General features: G+C 42.5%; 1 protein-coding gene across 3 annotated transcripts in view; it reads left to right on the top strand.

Moving 5' to 3' along the window:
• LOC147105619 (copine-8) overlaps window positions 1–5,771 on the top strand; it is a 474,554-nt gene extending 468,783 nt beyond the window's left edge. For all 3 annotated transcript variants that reach the window (XM_086010162.1, XM_086010161.1, XM_086010163.1), the window contains one exon: window positions 2,448–5,771. In XM_086010162.1, the coding sequence (XP_085866288.1) occupies window positions 2,448–2,636 (189 nt within the window). In that variant the 3' untranslated portion in view covers window positions 2,637–5,771. The remainder of the gene's footprint in view (window positions 1–2,447) is intronic.
• Window positions 5,772–19,380: the final 13,609 nt, after the last annotated feature.

The raw sequence follows: 19,380 nt of genomic DNA, 5'->3' as shown, positions 1-19,380 counted from the left end.
ACTGACTGTCTATGATGTCTGTGAACAGTTCATGACCAATAGAAAGGTGTTTAAGCACTGGACTATGGCAGCACAATTGACAGAAAGGTATTATTTTTACGCAGTAACTTATGTGGTTGGTCATTATACAATATATACTATATGGAGGATTTGTTGTACCCAGCTATGATATATGATGAACATCTCTTCAAGTTAGGTTCACCAGATAACTCAGGTCACTTATTTCTAGTTAAAGATTGGTTATTGGCCAGTTCGACTTGTGGCAGGCTTCAAATTGAAGCAACATGGCCTAGATATAGGTTTGCCCCCAAGCCCAGCAGCAACCACGAACTGCCACGCTGAAACTAATGAGCAAGAGGATCACCCGAAATTGGCCCTCTTGTGTTATCATGACATGACCGGTGTGCTGGGGATGTCAGTTGTGCCCAGTAGGCAGAGCACCGGTTTCAAAGAGGATTAAGATCGGCCGGTGGGGACGCTGTAACCAGATCCGGGGGGTGGGGTGGGGTGGAATGAGTGTAAGCAATAGCTGGCAGCAGCCTGTATTTTTAATGTGGAGCCAGGAGGAGTACATTTTTTACTTAGTTTAGAAGAATGAGAGGTGATCTCATTGAAACATACAAAATTCTTACAGGGCTTGACAGGGTAGATGCAGGGAGGACGTTTCCCCTGGCTGAGGAGTCTAGAACCAGAGGTCACAGTCTCAGAATAAGGGGTCGGCCATTTAGGACTGAGATGAGGAGAAATGTCTTCACTCAGAGGGTGGGGAATCTTTGGAATTCTCAACGTCACAGGGCTGTGGAGGTTCAGTTGTTGAGTATATTCAAGACAGGGAATGATAGATTTTTGAATATTAAGGGAAGCAAGGGATATAGGGATAGTTCAGGAAAATGGAGATGAGGTAGAAGATCAGCCATGATCTTATTGAATGGCGGAGCAGGGCCAAATGGCCTACTCCTGCTCCTATTTCTTATGTTCTTAGCCTTTTGCTGGCAGCCTCAAGCTACTATTTGTCTGAGAAAATTGCTCATAACATGCACGGCACATGCTGCTGTCAGTCGAAATCCAACATCTGAAAGGCCCCTGAAATAAGCGCAAGGCCACTGATTTACATAGGCAGTGGCCCTAACCAATATGGCATGTGACGCTGAATGAGCACGTGCATATTGGACTTTGCAGCACCCGCTTTTTTTTAACCTGATTCCATTTTTTTTCATTCGTTCATGGGATGTGGGTGTCGCTGGCAAGACCAGCATTTATTGCCCAATTTCTAGGCTCACTAATTCTAATGCATGTTTTTAAAATCTTGTAGCCCAAGAAAGTCGGCTGTAGGTGCTTTGTGATGACACTTTATCATGGTGATGTTGTATCTGTGAAAATCTGAATTTTAAATTACATTGGCTATTTACTCACATAGTTGTTAAAAGTAAATTATGTGGAATGACTTGATTGCTGAATATAATGGCCCGGAATTTGTGGTCAGTAGCAAAGCGAAGGCATTCGCCGCTGACCTTGAAGAAAGCTGCCCACAAATATCTGGTGCCAAATCAAGTAAATCCCAAGCATCCAGCAACAGTGATGTCATCAATCTGGCTAAGCAGCCAATCACATTGAAAAATTCTCACAGACAGCAAACCAGGAAGTAAAATGCACAGATTCTAATTTAATTTTTATAAATTTTACAGAGAGCGAAATAAAGATTGAGGCATACACATATTAAGATAGAAGCTGAAATATCATAAACAAACTTTAAAAAAATTATGTTAAAAACTTCTAATTCTTAATTATATTAATTGAAAAATTTGACATTCCACAAATATAAAATTAGTTTTTCAGGGCCAGAACGGTTGTTCAGCAGTCAGTACGCCGTTAAAACCCAGTTACACCTCTTTCAACAAGGCTTAAGGTTTTAGGGGTTTTTTAACAGCGATATTCTATCGTAAAAGGGGAAGTATTCATCAGTTCAAGTGATTTCAACTGATTGCCAGCTCTGGGGAGTTCCACAGCGCAGCCTGTGGTGGAACAGTGAATGGCTGACTGCAACTTCATGAATTCCGTGTTTATCTGCGCATGCACTAAATTCTAAAGTTGCGGTCAGTTTCAGAGGGGTAATGTCGGCGAAAGCTGACAGTTTCGCCATCATTACCACCGCAAAATCTGGGCCAATGTTTCTTGATCAAAATATTCATACACAGTTGGATTTGTAACTAATTTTGTTTTTTGGAGGCACCTGCTGGGATAAGAAAATAATCCTTTTATTTTTATGGCTAGAATGTGTTCTGGTAGTGTGGATTATTGACTTAGCAGAAATCAGTCATAAGAAAAAGTACTTGTAAGCCAATATTAATTAACTTACTCAGCTTTTATCATTTGCTCAGTAAGTTTATATATTTGTTCTTTAGTGCCATTGTAGTACAATTGTTCAGAATTTAAAATGTGTTTTTCAGTTTGTGCCTTTCCGGGACTATGTTGACAGAACTGGAAACCATGTGCTGAGCATGGCCCGACTTGCAAAGGATGTCTTAGCTGAGATTCCGGAACAGTTTCTCTCGTATATGAAATCAAGAGGAATTAAGCCTTCTCCTGCTCCACCCCCGTACACTCCCCCAGGTTACCCTTTGCAGACACAGCTTTAACAGAGAGTCATTCCAACATTCCCAGTTATCATTGCTGACCGGAAACATTTCCAGTGGCTGAGTCAGCTGGTTTTCATCAGGTTGCACTACAAAGACTTATGGATGTTGTCAGCTTACCACTCAGAAAGCATCAACGAGTTTCTGCTGGCCTTCAGATTGCATGGTGTCGATGATATTGTTGTCGGGCAAATAGTAGAGAGAGGTTTGCGTGAAGTAAACAACTGATGCTTCTGGCGGGGAGGGGTTGGAGGGAGGTCCTTTCCCTCACACCTGAATTGTCTCCTTTGGAACAGTGAAAATTGTGGACTTTTCTGAAGAAAGAAGATTTTTTTAAAGAAGTGATGATATGGGGAATGACAAAAGTTTGTTTGAAAACTAATTGGAATTGAAGTCTTTAGCTGTTGTAAATAACTGAGTATGTTCAGTTCTTTTTCTTTTAATGTTTACATGTTGATTCTTTTTACAATTGAATCATTTTTATAAGCATATACTTCCTGTAAACACAATTTTAAATATTGAAATAATTGTGATTTGCTAGTTTGTTGCACCTCCATTTGTTGATGACTAACTCAGATGGAGATGCCTGTTCCACTACACCAGTGATTCTCAAACTGTGGGGCACATAATCTGGGTCTGACTCCTGACCCACCACTGCTTCCTGCCAATTACTACCTGATACTTCCAATTGCAACTCCCAATCTGTGATCACCTCCCAACCGACTTTCAATCGGTCATCCTTTTCACTCCCCCACCACCTCCACGCCCTACCGTGTGGCAGTGCAAGTGCTTGAAGAATAGGCAGGGAAAAAAAGGGGAAAGTGAAAAAGGTAAGAATGAAAAAAGTAAAAGTGGAAAAAGTAAGAAAAGCAAATGATTGGAAGAATATAAGGTTTGTAGTCTGATCCATAACTCTTTGGGAGCAAGAAGCTGAGAATTGTTTGATGGAATATGGCCCGAGAAAGTTTAAGAACCACTGCACTACACCATGCCAACAGTGTGCAAGCCTGTACCTATCAGGTGAATGTGCCAGAAAAGTAATTGCACAGACATGTGGTCTCGTGCTTATGAATACTGTTTATTAAGCTGTCAATTAATTTGTAATATGCTTGTTCAGATCTTACAGCACGTGCCCTAGCTGCATGTACAGTTTTTGAAGAGAAATGCACTCTTTTGTGAGTAGTGTGCTAGATTAAATTCAGTACAAAATGGCCTTAAATCCTCAGTAAATATTACAATGACTTTTTTGCATTATGCCTTTGGATATTGAAAAATGTGACATGTTTTTGAAACTTTTTTTTGTGCCAACACCGTAGTTGCTTTTTAATTTTTCCACTGGAGTGGAAACTTACTGCTTAGTTTATTTACTATTTTGCATTTGTATGGAAATTTTGAACATTATAGTTTCAATAACAAACAAAATATACAGGGTGATTTTGTAGGGTGACGACACAGAATAAAAACAAAAAAAAATACTTGTTCTGTAACCGTAAATCACTTACTGGAAAAATCTTTTTAAAAATGGAATACCTACATTTCTTAATATATATGTACATCACAATACAAACAAACAGAAAACTTAACATGTTTAGTACCAAAAAATTGCAAATTGCTTTGAAAAATAATTGATAGGAATAAGAAAAAATGAAAATTGTGTTCTCATAATGAGTAAACATTCGTTGGATTTTGTATTCTTCGCACTGTCACTCAATTACATTTGTGCCACCTATAGTGGGCCAAATCCCTTTTTGTAATGTAAAAAAATTGTAATTTTTTAAAATTAGATTTAGCTGTGATACAAACTTTTTATGCTCAACCTCATTGGAGAAGGTGGGACCAAGTACACTTCACCACTTTGAGCATCCATAAAAATGAATTACTTTGTGACCATTGTGACACTTTTCATGCTGGTGCAGATAATTGACAGCTTTGAAGGTGCAGTAGTGGCACGATATCACCAGTCAGTACATTTTTGCCAACAAAGGGAAAGTTATAGCAAGTAAGCTTACTTGGTGCAATAAGAACCTAAAGGAGTATTACATTCTTCCCCCCCACCTCAAAGAAAAGAAACAATATACAAAAATATGGGACAAACAAGACCCCGTGTTTTGCTGGCAGTCAACCCCCCCCAGCAAGTTCCCACTAAGCTGCGCGGCTGCGCAGCAGTCTGGAGGTCCCGCGCAGGCCGCTCACCAGCTTTGAAAGGGGAGAAACCGCGCATGCGCAAAAATTTGAATGGGCTGCGCAGCCACTTAAAGGACAGCGCACCCAAAAAAATATAAGAGGGAACATTGCCCCACAGCACTCTACATAATAGCAGATAGCCCTGCCACCTCACTGCAGAGGTATGCTTCTAGCATAATTTAATATATAGTTGAAAATAAAATACAACATTTCTACTATTCATATTAAGCCAGCTCTGACACCAATATGAAATCGGGCACACTAATTTGGTTGGATTATGTTATCAAAATTTGTGTCACTACAAATACTCCTTTTACATTTTTTAGTTTTATTTTATCCTTCATAATCATAAATATTTGTAATCAAGCAGAATTTCAGTAATAGTTCTGAAATTAACAAAGTAATTATGTTTATCTTTATATATGTTTCTAAAAATTACTATTTGAACAGTTTTAAGAAGTTAGTGAATTATTGACAGTGGCTAGTTTATGTTAAAGAGGCATGTAACAATTCAAAGCTTGTAATGAAGTACAGTTTGAGTAAACAGTCTTGTTGAATAGTGATTTTCAGAATCTATTGTGCTCTGAATGTTTAACACCAAATATATTGCTATATACTTTTTACATGCTATCGTACAGACTGTTTTCATGAACTCTTATAATATGTTGTCTACTTACATACAAAAGTATTACATACTATTTTAATATGGAGTAAAAAAAACTGTAAATTAAATATAGTTAATATTTACTTTTTGGCATTATTAGATGAACAGTCCACTGGCACTAAGGGAATTGTACACCAGTTATCTTAATGGATGCTAACACACAATAATCATACAAGCCTTTCTTTTTGATTTTGCTCTCCGTGTACTGTGTCACACAAGATATTCAATCATGCAATGTACCACAGCATCATCTCAAAGATGTGAGGAATAAATGACACAATTTCATTCTACTTCTGATACATCTTACAGATAACTGGATGATTGTTAAACATTGTAAGTTAGAGGTCAATGGTTGTAAAATTCTGTGTTGCTAAGAATATTTAAGAGCATTTTAAGTCTTATCAAGTCCCCAGAACAGCTCAACTATCACAGTGAAGCCATGACATTTGTGGTTTTGAATGACTAAATATTAGCAATTATGACTACGGAAATCGAGCAAGACTTTTGATTGTTACCAGTTTTTTTTTTAAATAAGCAAAATATAATTTCCCTAGAGCTGCTGAGAAACATGCTTCCTCATCACACTGACCCTCTAGAGTTTGTTTCAGAACTGAATTTACATTCATGCTATGGAATCCAACAAAAGAATTTGATTGCAGAAATTCACAGTGCAGAAATTATGCACAGTAATTCAGATCATGTGTGAGCTAGAGAATGTTATCAAGGGAAATATCCCAATTAAAATGAATGGGAAAAATAAAATCCTGTACAAAGTGCCAGCATTAAATTAATGCATTTCATTTTTTTCTTAATTAGGGCTTTGCGTTCCCCCCCCCCTTTTTATTTATATGTGTGGTCTTCAAACTTAGCACGGTTATTGTGAGAGAAGCAACTGTTTTCCCTTTTCACCCAAACAAGTGCTGAGTACTCCCTAGTTAGATACAGTACAAAAAAAACCCCAGATGAAACAAATACCTTCCTTACACAGCCATAATAATAGCCCACATTGTCCCTGTTCTGTCCCTGCTATAAATCCGGCTTGTCAGACTAACACTAATGCAGCTGACTGTTGCCAGAGTTTAAAATTGCCATTTTCATTTTCAGCCACAATGACAAACAAGATATTAAGGTAATACATGAAGATAACATGATATTAACAATTCATTTTGCTAACCTCTTCAGCATTTTAAAGATATTGCATATAGATGGTGATGGGTAATGTGCCCAAAAGGGTAAACCCATTTTCATTTATTTTGGAAAAAAATGTTAATTTTTAATCATTCTTTCCAACAACCCATGAGTTTTAAAAAAATTATAAAAAGACTTAGGTGGTCATTTTTTGACTTTTTCAAGATGAAAGGAAAAAAGGAGTAAGTAAGTCACTCATGGTAGCTACACTGAAATGAAGACATCCCCCAACACATCAGTTAACACCTGCCACAAGCTGTGGGAGGAGAAAATTCTATCGTAGGCTAATTTTCTTTGTAATTGCCTTGTGTTATAAATTGTCTGTACCACTGTGCCACTTAGAAAATCTGAGCAAAATAATGTTGGAGTTAGAACTGTTTCAGCCTAATGGCAGAGGATCATCTCAGCTGCACCAATGGATGATTTTTCCCTTAAACTCAAACTCCTTAATATTGGTACCTTAAACAGGTATTGCGGTATTGCAACCATGTTGGGCAAATATTAGTGAACAATTTGCATTCACTAATGTGCTATTAATAACTCTGCCACTTTGGCCAACAAGGGTATCTGGATGGACGATAGCAAAATACTGCAGATGTTGGAAATCCGAAATAACAACAGAAAATGCTGGAAAAACTCAGCAGGTCAGGCAACATCCGTGGAGAGAAATTTGAGTTGACGTTTCGGGTTTGACCCTTCTTCAAAACTGGAGAGAAAAGGAACTGGATCGAAGGCAGGGCTGCGATCGGACAAAAGAATAAAAGAACCAAAAGAAGTAAAAGAGATTAGAAGCTAGACGAGATGGTAATAGGCTGGGATTAGGTGTAAAGTGTACTGGCAGGGCAAAAGATAGCTGCCAGGTGTGAGAGAGAAACAAAAGGAAAGGGGGGGGGGGGAGGAAAGGAGTGGAAAAATATAAGTAAAAATGAAATAGGGGCCGAGGTTATGATCTGAAATTGTTGAACTCGATATTGAGACCGGAAGGCTGCAGAGTGCCTAATCGGAAGATGAGGTGCTGTTCCTCGAGTTTACGTTGAGCTTCCGTGGAACAGTACAAGAGGCCAAGGACGGTGAGGTCCGAGTGGGAATGGAGCGGTGAATTGAAATGACAGGCGACCGGAAGCTCGGGGTCACCCTTACGGACTGAACGGAGGTGTTCCGCAAAGCGGTCACCCAATCTGCGTTTGGTCTCCCCAATGTAGAGGAGACCGCATCGTGAGCAGCGAATACAGTATACTAGATTGCGAGAAGTACAAGTAAATCGCTGTTTCACCTGGAAGGGGTGTTTGGGGCCCTGGACAGTGGGGAGGGGGGAGGTATAGGGGCAGGTGTTACATCTCCTCCGCTTGCACGGGAAGGTGCCAGGCGAAGGGGAAGGGCTGTTTGGGGTGATAGAGGAGTGGACTAGGGTGTCTCGGAGAGAGCGGTCCCTGCGGAATGCTGAAAGGGGAGGGGAGGGGAAGATACGTTTGGTGGTGGGATCACTTTGGAGGTAGCGGAAATGCCGGAGGATGATCCGTTGAATGTGGAGGCTGGTGGGGTGAAAGGTGAGGACAAGGGGAACCCTATCGTGGTTCCGGGAGGGAGGGGCAGGGGTGAGGGCAGAGGTGCGGGAGATAGAACTGACACGGTCGAGGGCAGTGTCAACCACGGTAGAGGGGAATCCTCGGTTGCGGAAAAAGGAAGACATGTCTGAAGCACTGGTGTGGAAGGTGGCATCGTCGGAGCAGATACGGCGGAGGCGGAGAAACTGGGAGAATGGAATAGAGTCCTTACAGGAAGCGGGGTGGGAGGAAGTGTAGTCCAGGTAGCTGTGGGAGTCAGTGGGCTTGTAGTAAATATTGGTCGATAACCTATCCCCAGAGATGGAGACGGAGAAGTCGAGGAAGGGAAGGGAAGAGTCAGAGATGGACCATGTGAAGGTGAGGGAAGGGTGGAAATTGGAGGCAAAGTGAATGAAATTGTCAAGTTCAGGGCGAGAGCAGGAAACGGCACCGATACAGTCATCAATGTATCGGAAAAAGAGGTGAGGGAGGGGACCCGAGTAGGACTGGAACAAAGATTGTTCCACATAGCCCACGAAAAGGCAGGCATAGCTAGGACCCATGCGGGTACCCATGGCAACACCTTTGATTTGGAGGAAATGAGTGGAGTTAAAGGAGAAGTTGTTCAATGTGAGAACAAGTTCAGCCAGGCGGAGGAGGGGGTATCTGGATATCTGTTACTGAAATTTTTTGCAATGAATTGTTTTTTTTCTTCCCTCAGTTTTAGAATGAAGTTTAACAATTTCTAGGAGGAGTGATGTAATCACATGGATAACATCATTCTGCACAACTTTGTTTCCAAATTTAGTAAAATATCACACAAGGTATTTTACCAGACAACAGTGCCTCTTAAATCAGCTGTCCTTGTACGTGCATCATAAGCTCCTCATCTGGTCTCTGGAAAATTATGCTTTGAAATATGTTATTGCTTTCTCACAGCAGATATAGTCACACTGAATATTTACAACCCAATTTTACATTTATTGTTTTAGCCCAGACCTTGCATATATGCTTTATTTATATGTTATGCTCTGTTTCACTTTAGCTGAGTGAAAATTGTATTCTTTGCTAGATTAACTTTAGGAGTTCTGAGAATCCAAATATAATCTTGATAAATCACACAATCAGAGAATAGACAACATACTGGCAAAACAGCATATTTAGGGGTTTAATTCCCTCTGGTCTTGCAGTGCTCAACACATTAGTGTTAAATTCGTTTGTGTACAATTTTAACACAGTCGCTAACCAGTTTAAAATAAAGAGAAAGCAATTTTACTCAAACACATTAAGCAGTGCTCTACAAGAGGAAATTAAACCCCTTAAGGTTTGAATGTTATTGGGAATTATTGGTTTATTTTTTGATTACTGTCATTTCTATTAAATTCACAAAAGCTGGTCTATAGTCTGTTATTTGTGTTTACTACTTTGTAGTTTTTAACCTATTATCTGTTCAGAAGTAAAATTGATCATACTATCATTTTTAAAGCAACAAGTTATTTTCATTGTGTTATGGCCTTGGTTATCCAATCCTTAAAGCCTTTTCCACACACTGTTACTGTTTAAGTAAATCAGTCTGCACGCAAGATTAAACCCATGCTTGTGACTTTATTTTTTTGTTTTTAGGCACATAACTATTCCTAATTCACGTACCTGCTTGGTGAAGTTTAAATGCCTAGTTGTCCTACTGTCCGTAGTAATTCTACAGCTGCTGTGCTTGGGCTCACAGTAATAGTAGTGGGAACATAGCACATTTTAGGAACAGGAAAAGGCCACTGGGTCTGAACACTTGGGGTCGATTTTCCTGAAGCTGTTGGGAAGGAGGCGGGACTACAACTTTCGGGTTTTAGACCCGCCTACTTCGACGTCCAGCCAATCCACGCGATTTTCCCTTGATTGACCTTGTTGAGTCCGCCCAGCGGGCTCAGCAGGCCAATTAAGGGCCACCCGGCAACAGGTGACGTCACAGACTGCAATTTCATCTGTCAAGAGTTCTTGACAGATGAAATATCAGCGTTTCACAGCTGTTTGAAGCTGTCAAACACTTGACAATCTGAGTTCTAACATGAGTCCTTCTGCACAGACTCAGTTAGAACTCTCAGCAGCACTCAAAGCTGAAGGCTGTCACTTTTCACAGATCGCAGCCGTTCAGCTTTAAGTGCTGGCTGAATGATGGACTCCCGACGGCTACAGGAAGAAAGGCTGTTAAGGTAAGTAAAAGTTCTTTACACACTTTAGACACACCAAACACACTTACCTTTGCACTCATGCACCCATCACTCACCTGAACACCGACATCGCGACCCCTCCAACTCCTTCAACCCGACGGCCCGCCTGCTCTAACCTGGCGTGGTTTGGAGCCGTCGGGAATCCCACACGAAACCCCTCAAAATAGGGATTAGGCTAAAAACTGCCTGTTAACTCCAGGAAAATCGACCCCCAAGTGTGAGGAGAAATGGTCAAGTTAGTACTGATCTTCTGCAATAAGGATTGTGTCATGAGCATTAAAGTATTTTAAAGTAAAGCTTCATTCTTTATTGACCTGGAGTAGGATAATGAGATATGAAAACAATTTACAAAAGCAAAATACTGCAGATGCTGGAAATCTGAAATAAAAACAGAAAATGCTGGAAATACTTAGCTGGTCAGGCAGCATCTGTGGAAAGAGAAACAGAGTTAACGGGCTTGATTTTAATAGCCCTGAGGAGACGGGTTTGGAGGCGGGTCTGTTGGGAAAAATGGCTTCAGACACCCAACCTGCCTCCACCCGATTTTCCTGAGTGTCTGTTTAGCCGCTCCCAAACTGACCCGTCTCCAACCGGTGGGACAGGTAGTTAAGGCAGTTAACAGGCTAATCCTATTTTCATAGTGGTTTCCCATTTTCCTGCTACTGGCTCCTGTTTCCTGACTAGTCAGAAACAGGCCAGGTTCAAGGAGATGAGTTGCTGGAGGACATGATTTGTATGCATTGATGGAGCACTTTAAAAGCGTCCCTGAAACATGGCTGACATTCAAATGCAACAACTTTGCTTGCTGTTGTAGGTATGGGATAACATTTTGCACATCTACTGACCTTCTGACTGTTCAAGCTGACGCCCATCTGCATTGTGTCATGAATGGAATTATTTCAGGCCACTTTGACTGTGCGCTTGCAAGATTGTTACCTCAATTGAAATCTAGAGCAAGGGGATGGGAAACATTTATGCCCTCTCATTCTGGTCCTCATAATCGGGGGAGTAGAAGCCACGTGGCTCACCACATTTCTTCCTGGGAAGAGGAGGAGGACGAGGGGAGCCTGTTGTGACCAATGCAGCATCCCTCCAGTTCACTGGTGCCCGTCAACCAGGGTATGCACACTGCCATGCCACACTACAATAAGCTTACTCTTTGACCATAGGTGGCTACCATATGGCTCTGTAATTGCAGGCGACACTTGTCCAAAGTCATACTTCATCTCTGCTATACCCTCTTATTTCCTATCACTGTTACCATCAGCATTACAAATGTAAGTCGCCCTGAGCCCTCAATGCGCTTTTGCCATTTCCCAGAACCCATAGACCACACAATCAAATGTTTGCCATAATTTCTCTTTAATACATGACAAACTATACCAACAGTCAGAAAAAAAGAAACATCACCCAAGTGAGTCCCCTTGTGACTATAGGTGCTTACTTTTTCTCTTACGCATGCTTCTATATGGCGCTTCCCCTGTGGCTTTAGCAGATGTAGAGGCACCTTGCTGACTAGGATGCTGCTCCTGCTTAGACGCCTTTGGTGGGCGTCCTCTGGGTTTGGAGCCTGGGAGGGCTCTTCAACAGTCTGCTCTTCCTGCAGCTGTGCAGGGGCTGAAACGGCCATCTCAGTTGTCTCTGTAAAGTGGGTCTCTGACCAAGGGCTCCGCAGTGGCATGGTCGTGCGAGCGCTTTGAGAGGAGCCCACACTTCTGTCCTGCCAACAACATCCCTCTCATGGGTCAGCCGCACCTCAGTGCTGGCAAGTGGCAGGAGAGCACCTTGCTGCACTTCAGGGGGGCCATGAGGACCCATATCTGCACTGGCAGTCCTCCTCAAAAGGATGTCCATGAAGCTCTGGTCGCTCTGCTCAATAGCTGCCCATCATTCCTCCAGAGATATCAGTCTATTCTGAACAGTCGCCATGTTTTCCTGACTCTGGCAACTCATTTTCTCCATGGCTGTAGCCATCCTTTCCACGGAGGTAGCCAGCCTATCCATGGTGGTGCGTTCATGCGCCATTGCCTCCACCACGGTAGTGCTGATGTTAGAGATGGGCTCCTCCATTCTTTCCACACTTGCACTAATCCTGGAGGCAAACCCTTCCAGAGACACCTGCACTTGTTCCTGTATTTCACGAACAGCTCTTTTTCTGGATGGCCCCAGAGGCACAGCGTCTGCATGCAACTCATCAGAGCTAAGAGTCCTGCGACCTCCGAGGAGGACACTCCACTGCTGTCACTGTCTCCACCATCTGCTGAAGCTCACTTGTACGCTGTGATAGACCAGGTGTCAATGCTACTCTAACTCGCGATGGCTCCACCAAGGTGTGCGTTGCTGCGCTGGTGCTGGGTGCGCTGAGTCCTAGTGACGCTGGTCCCTCAGAGGCTTCAGGTTCCTCTGAGGAGATGTCCGGGTCTTTGTCCTGGATTGTGGGGAGGGAGGTGCTCGATAGTCCTGTGGGAGAGTAAAGGCTTGAATTAGACATCTGATATTGATGTAGCAGACACATCCTTTTGAGCAGATGATACAAAGCGATTCTCTATGAACATCATATTGCATTGCTTTCTGAGAGGGATGAAAATCTATTATGTCACCAGCTTCCTCTAGTGTGCCCATCTCTCCATCGCCCACTTCCAGGTCCTCGCCACCTCCAACAATCTTGTTTGCTGTCTCCTCAGCGCTGGTCAATGTTGTAAGGGAAGCTGTTCCTCCTCCAGTCATTGCTCTCTCCCTCTTATTGTGGGCTATCTTTTCCTGCAAGGAGGGGCACAAGTGGTGTTTCAGCCACAGTGATGGAGTGAGTGTGATTAATCCCTACCATAGAAGCTTTGACTGAGACGAAGATGGGCTAAGGTGCCAAGAGGAAGGTAGCTCCCTGTGCGTTGTTAGTTGTTGTCACTGCATGACGGTGAGTGTGAGTCTAAAGGGTGCATAGGCAGGATGCTGAAGTGATTCAGTGCAGAGACAGAGATGGATAGGAAAGGGTGCAAGGGAAGTGAGAGTAAGGTGGGATGTGAAGGAAGAGGCTTACAACAGCGTGCTGGTGATGAGAAGGGAAGCAAAGTGAAGGCAAGTGAGATGGGATACTCACTTTTGATGTTCTCACAAGATCATTAAACCTTTTGTGGCACTGAATCCATGAGCGTGCATAAATGCACCTTGCGCTCATCTCTTGAGCAATGCGCAGCCTGGCTGCCTTGGTCTGCTGAGGAGGCTTCCTCTGGCCATCAGGAGGGAAGAGAATCTCCCTGCACCCTCTGACAGAATTGACAAGAACTTGGAGGGACTTATCATTAAACGGAGGAGCTGCCTTGCCTCTGGAAGAAGTCATAGCTGTGAAAAGAAGTGCAGGAAACCACAATGGAAAGGTTCAGGCTTTAAAAGGAGCTGCTATTGTGACATCATCAGAGGCGGCCAGCTGATCCGATCCCACTCATTGGACCGGCCAGCGCGCCTCCATGAAATTAACAAGGTACTTGAATAAAAATCGCAACTCTGCAGCTGTTCCCGCCGGAAGCAGTTCCCAAACCTGGCCACCACACAACCCGACTTGGGAATTAAAAATCGAGCCCAATGTTTCAGGTCGATGACCTTTCATCAGAACTGGAAAAAGTTAGAGATGAAAACAATTTAGTTGGGTGAGCAAACACTCCGTCTCACATTGGCACACACAAGGTTTACAATGTGCTTATCTCTTTACAAAGTACAAAAGCAAGGAAGTTATGCTAAACTTTTATATATCACTGGTTAGGCCTCAGCCTAACTGGGCACTAACAGCCAATTCTGGGCACTACACTTTAGGAAGGATGTCAAGGCCTTGGGGAGTGTCCAGAGGAGATTTACTAGAATGAGGGACTTTAGATATGTGAAGAGACTGGAGAAGCTGGGATTATTCTCCTTACAGCAGAGAAGGTTAAGGGGAGATTTAATAGAGGTGTTCAAAAGTATGAAGGGTTTTGGTAGTGTGAATAGGGAGAAACTGTTTCCGCTGGCAGGAGGGTTGGTAACCAGATAATTGGCAAAAGAACTAAAGGGGAGATGAGGAGACTTTTTTTATGCAGCAAGTTGTTTTGATCTGGAATGCACTGTCTGAAAGGGTGGTGGATGCAGATTCAGTAGTAACTTTCAAAAGGGAATTGGATATATACTGGAAAAGGAGAAATTTGCAAGGGCTATGGGGAAAGAGATGGGAGTGGGACTAATTGGATAGCTCTTTTAAAGGTTGGCGTAGGCACAATGGGCCAAATGTCCTCATTCTATGCTGTATGTTTCTATGTATCCCCACTGAGAATTGGCATATTAGGCTGTCCTCTCATGATACGGCACAGGTAGCAGTGCAGGAGGTTGTGAGTCTTCTGGAAAGATTGGGCTTCTTTGTAAACCTAGAAAAGTCCTAGCTAAGCCAGTGCAGGAACTGTATGCATCCAGCTCCAAACAACTCTGGATTATAGTCCCATTATCAATAGGTTGTTTCATAACCATGGAGCATGAATGCTCCCACATCCAAGCAAGCGTTAGATTTCAATGGGTTTTATATATGGATTTTAAGATTGACGATTGGATCCATTTTCATTGTACAGAATGTGAAATTCTTCTGAGCATATTACAACTAAACCTTCTTACAAAATACTATATTATTCTAGAGTGAAGAGATCAAACAGGAGGTGGCTGGAATCTTAAAACAGTGGTCTGAAGAGACAAATATATTACATAAATTGTAGCTACAAAGAGAGCTCCCATCTCTTACCCTAGTGACTGAAGTTACCCTCGTAGGGTGGGGTGCACCTCTTCAGGGAGCATGGGCACCAGGCGCAATCAGGAGCGTTTTCAGCACAAATGGATTCAAGGTTTGAACAGATTAACTAGCTTGGTGCACAGGATCACATTCGACCTATTTGAGCTCATACTTTCTTGCAACCTTTCATTTCTTACTTTATGGATTGTTACTCTGGTGGTTCTTGTTCTGGTGGCAAATCATCTTTCCTTATTTGTCATTTGGACAGAGTAGTCTTAAAAACTTTGCCTAAAATTCCAAGTGACTTGCATTGATCTAAGAAAATAATGACGTTAAACATTTACCTGTCAATACATGTTTCTTTTTAAGAAAGCAGTTAAATCTCCACACACAACATTACCTGCATACCTGAGTTCTCATTCTGCTCTGCATTTTGATGTTATTTTTGTGTGCACCTCTTCAGAGCAAGTCCCTTATAGCGGGAAGGAGGAAAACCAACTGATTATTGTCCAGCTCTCCCTAAATTTGTCACAAAATGCACTTGCATTTCTACTAGGGCTTAGTTCAAGTATCTATACAATAGATAGCATCCTGACAAACTGTATCACAGTATGGTATGGCAGCTGTAGCTACTATGACCAGAAAGCCCTGCAGCGGGTAGTCAAAACTGCCCAACGCATTACCGGCCCCCGGCTACCGACCATAGAGCACATATACCAGAAACGCTGTTTACGGAGGTCACGGTCCATCATCAAAGACCCTACCCACCCCAGCCACAGTCTGTTCGCCCTCCTGCCATCTGGGAGACGCTACAGATGCATTCGCGCCCGTACGACCAGATTTAGGAACAGCTTCTTTCCCCAGGGCTGTCATCCTACTGAACTCCACAAATAAACTCTAAAGCCTGCACATCTGCCAATGCACTTTATTATGGTTATGTTTATGTTAATGTATTACAAGCCAAATGTATGTTGAATGTTTAAATGTCTTAATCTAAATGTACACTCTCGGGAGCCGCAAGCCTACATTTCGTTGTACTGCACTTGTGCACTAACAATGACAATAAAAGTTGATTTGATTTGATTTGATTTATACTAAAACCTGTGCATCTGTGGACAGTGTATGATAATGACATGTCTACCATGTTGCTGATTGGTCCATGATAACTAAGTCATGTTTTTTCTCTCCTACCTGCTCATCTGAATTTCCATCTAATTTACTACAGTTGCCACCATTGACAGTGCTCCAAACAAAAGGAGTGAAGGTAATATATTTCACCCAGACTGCACATCCTTACTTGACACATGCAACAGCAATGCTAGGAGCAGGATGTGCGCCTCCTGCCCACATAGTCAGTCATGCTCACTTGCTTTAATTTATTCTCAACCAACAGAGCAGCTATTTCTGATGGTGTGTTTTCCAAAGATGAGCACTTAATGTAATTGAGACCTCCTCTTGCTACTTAATGCACCCCTTTTTAAATTAGCATGTCTTCTGACTCACTGTGAGCATCACCACAAGAGATTGGCTGTACCATATAGTACTGCATTAAGATTCACCTCTGGAGACCCTCAAATTTTAATTAAGGAACAGTCAAAGCAAATTATGGACGCTTTCTCATGATCACTCATGGCAATAGCACTTTAAGTACACTCCAGAGCTCTGACATCTCAGATCATCCTTCTCAATAAAACAAGAGGCCACATTTTTCAGTTAAAATCCAATTCAAATACTTAGTTGATTAAACAGCTAATACATTTCAGGATAGTGGGTATCTCAAAAAACAGCAGTAAAATATGTTGAGAAAAAGAACCAAAGATTACAGCACATCTGTCACTTGTGACCACTAAAACATAAATAAGGAAAAGGTGATTTAATTAAGAGGATTAAATAACACAGCTAAATAACAAAAATGAACTAGTTGTCATTCAGCCGTATCGGTATAAAGAAACAGCTTAGTAGAAGCACTTGACCTAATTTTGAAGTCCTGTGTTTCACTCAAGTTTCCTTTTAGCTGTTGCACACTACAGTACACCATAATTTAAGTAATTATAGATGTTTTGGATTAAAAGGTACTGAGAATGCAGGGCCGAGACCATTTGCAGCCCACCTCCCCTGACCTGTGGATCTCAGCAGATGTGCTGCTCTGTAAGTCTCCAAAGGTAGTGTAGTCATTATATTACTGGACTAGTAATATAGAGGCCTGGACTAATAACCCAGAGAACATGAGTTCAACTCCACCATGACAGTTTGAGACTTTATATCTTCAAGACAGAGATTGAGAGATTTTTGGATATCAAGGGATATGGGGATAGGGCGAGAATTCTTCTGTGTGATTGGCTGCTCAGCCTGCTTGATGACATCACTGTTGCTGGACACTGGAGATTCGCTTCATTTGGCGCCAGATTCAAACATGGGTCAGGACAGCTGAAATTCACACCAAAGAGATCACTAGATCTTTGTGGGCAGCTTTCTTCGAGGTCAGCTAAGTGCCCTGTTACCACATCCCTAATAATAGATTCTAGCATTTTGCCTACGACTGATGTCATGCTACCTGGCCTATCGTTCCCCATTTTTTCTCTTCCTCTTTTCTTAAATAGCGGAGGTTATGTTTGCTACCTTCCAATCCTTGGGGACTGTTCTAGAATCTAGGGAATTCTGGAAGATTACTAACAATGCATCCACTATCTCTGCAGCTACCTCTTTTAAAACCCTAGGGTGCAGGTTGTCACATCCAGTGGATTTGTTGCCATTTAGTCCCATTAATTTCTCCAGTACCCTGTACTATGGGGGAGAAATTCGGTATCGGCCCGTTTGGGGTGCAATTATCAGCCAGGCGAAAAGTTTAGCGCCTGGTGCTAATTATCGCCTCCCACTGCAAACTTGGCTTCTATCGCCCTCTTAGGGCGCTAACAGGAGGCGTAAAGCTACCGAATTTTTCCCCCCATGTCTTTACTCATACTGATTTCTTTAAGTTCCTCATTCTCTCTCGACCCTTGGTTCCCCATTATTTCTGGAATAGGGTGCATACCCCAATTGGCTCATTTCAAACATTTTTACACCTTCTGGACGTGCAGGATCACTATGTTTTCCCAGCCTTCATCCGTGCACGATCCTGACTTATCCACTCAGCTGCCCTTGTGGTGGGCTACGCATGTGCAATTATGAAGAGTGTGTAAAACACAAAAGGTTCTGCACTGCAGTGGGGTTAGGGAAAAGGGAACTTATTAAATCAGAGTTAAAAATAAAATAGTGTGGGGGACTATTAATGCAGTGAGCTACCACACAACTCCAGAACCTTTGGGAACTGGGTTTAAATCCAATTCAGACTGATGTGATTAGCTCTTTCTTTCAGCTGTGAGGATCGTTTACAGTTTCGGTGAGTTTCTAAGCAAATTGTGTGTAACTGAAGCCCCAATTTAAATATGGGTAGGAAATCAGGTGGACGACAAACCATCTTGACCTGGGCAGTTTGTAACTATGGAGTTAAAATTGCATTCACAAAGCGGCAGCGAGTTGGTAGGTGGGACTGGAATATTGGACAGCAAGAGGCAGCCTAGAGGAAAGCGGGTATTGGGAGGGTCTCAGGATCATAGGGCAGGACCCCAGGGTGAGGAGCACTCCTACGGCTCCTGGCCCCACAACAACTTGCATTTATATAGTGCTTTAACATAGTAAAACGTCCCAAGGCACTTAACAGGAGCATTATCAAACAAAATTTGACACCGAGCCACAGAAGGAGATATTAAGACAAGTGATGAGGTAGGTTTTAAGGAGCGTCTTAAAGGAGGAGAGAGAGGTAGACAGAAGGAGAGATTTAGGGAGGGAATTCCAGAGCTTCGGGCCAAAGTAGCTGAAAGCAAGGCCGCCAATGGTGGAGCGATTAAAATCGGGGATGCACAAGAGGCCAGAATTGGAGTGCAGAAATCTCGAAGGCTTGTATGGCTGGAGGAGGTTACAGAGATAGGGAGAAGTGAAGCCATGGAGGGATTTGCAAACAAGGATGAGGATTTCAAAATTGAGGCATTGTTGGACTGGGAACCAGTGTAGGTCAGCAAGCACAGGGGTGATGTGTGAACGAGACTTGGTGCGAGTTAAGATACGGGCAGCAGAGTTTTGGATGAGCACAAGTTTTTGTAGGGAAGAAGATGGGAGGCCGGCCAGGAGAGCATTGGAATAATCAAATCGAGAGGTAACAAAG

This window comes from Somniosus microcephalus, chromosome 17 (genome assembly GCF_052327205.1).
Source record: "Somniosus microcephalus isolate GS21.2 chromosome 17, FLI_Smic_1.0, whole genome shotgun sequence".
NCBI lineage: Eukaryota > Metazoa > Chordata > Chondrichthyes > Squaliformes > Somniosidae > Somniosus > Somniosus microcephalus.
This window is presented reverse-complemented; position numbering and strand designations above follow the sequence as displayed.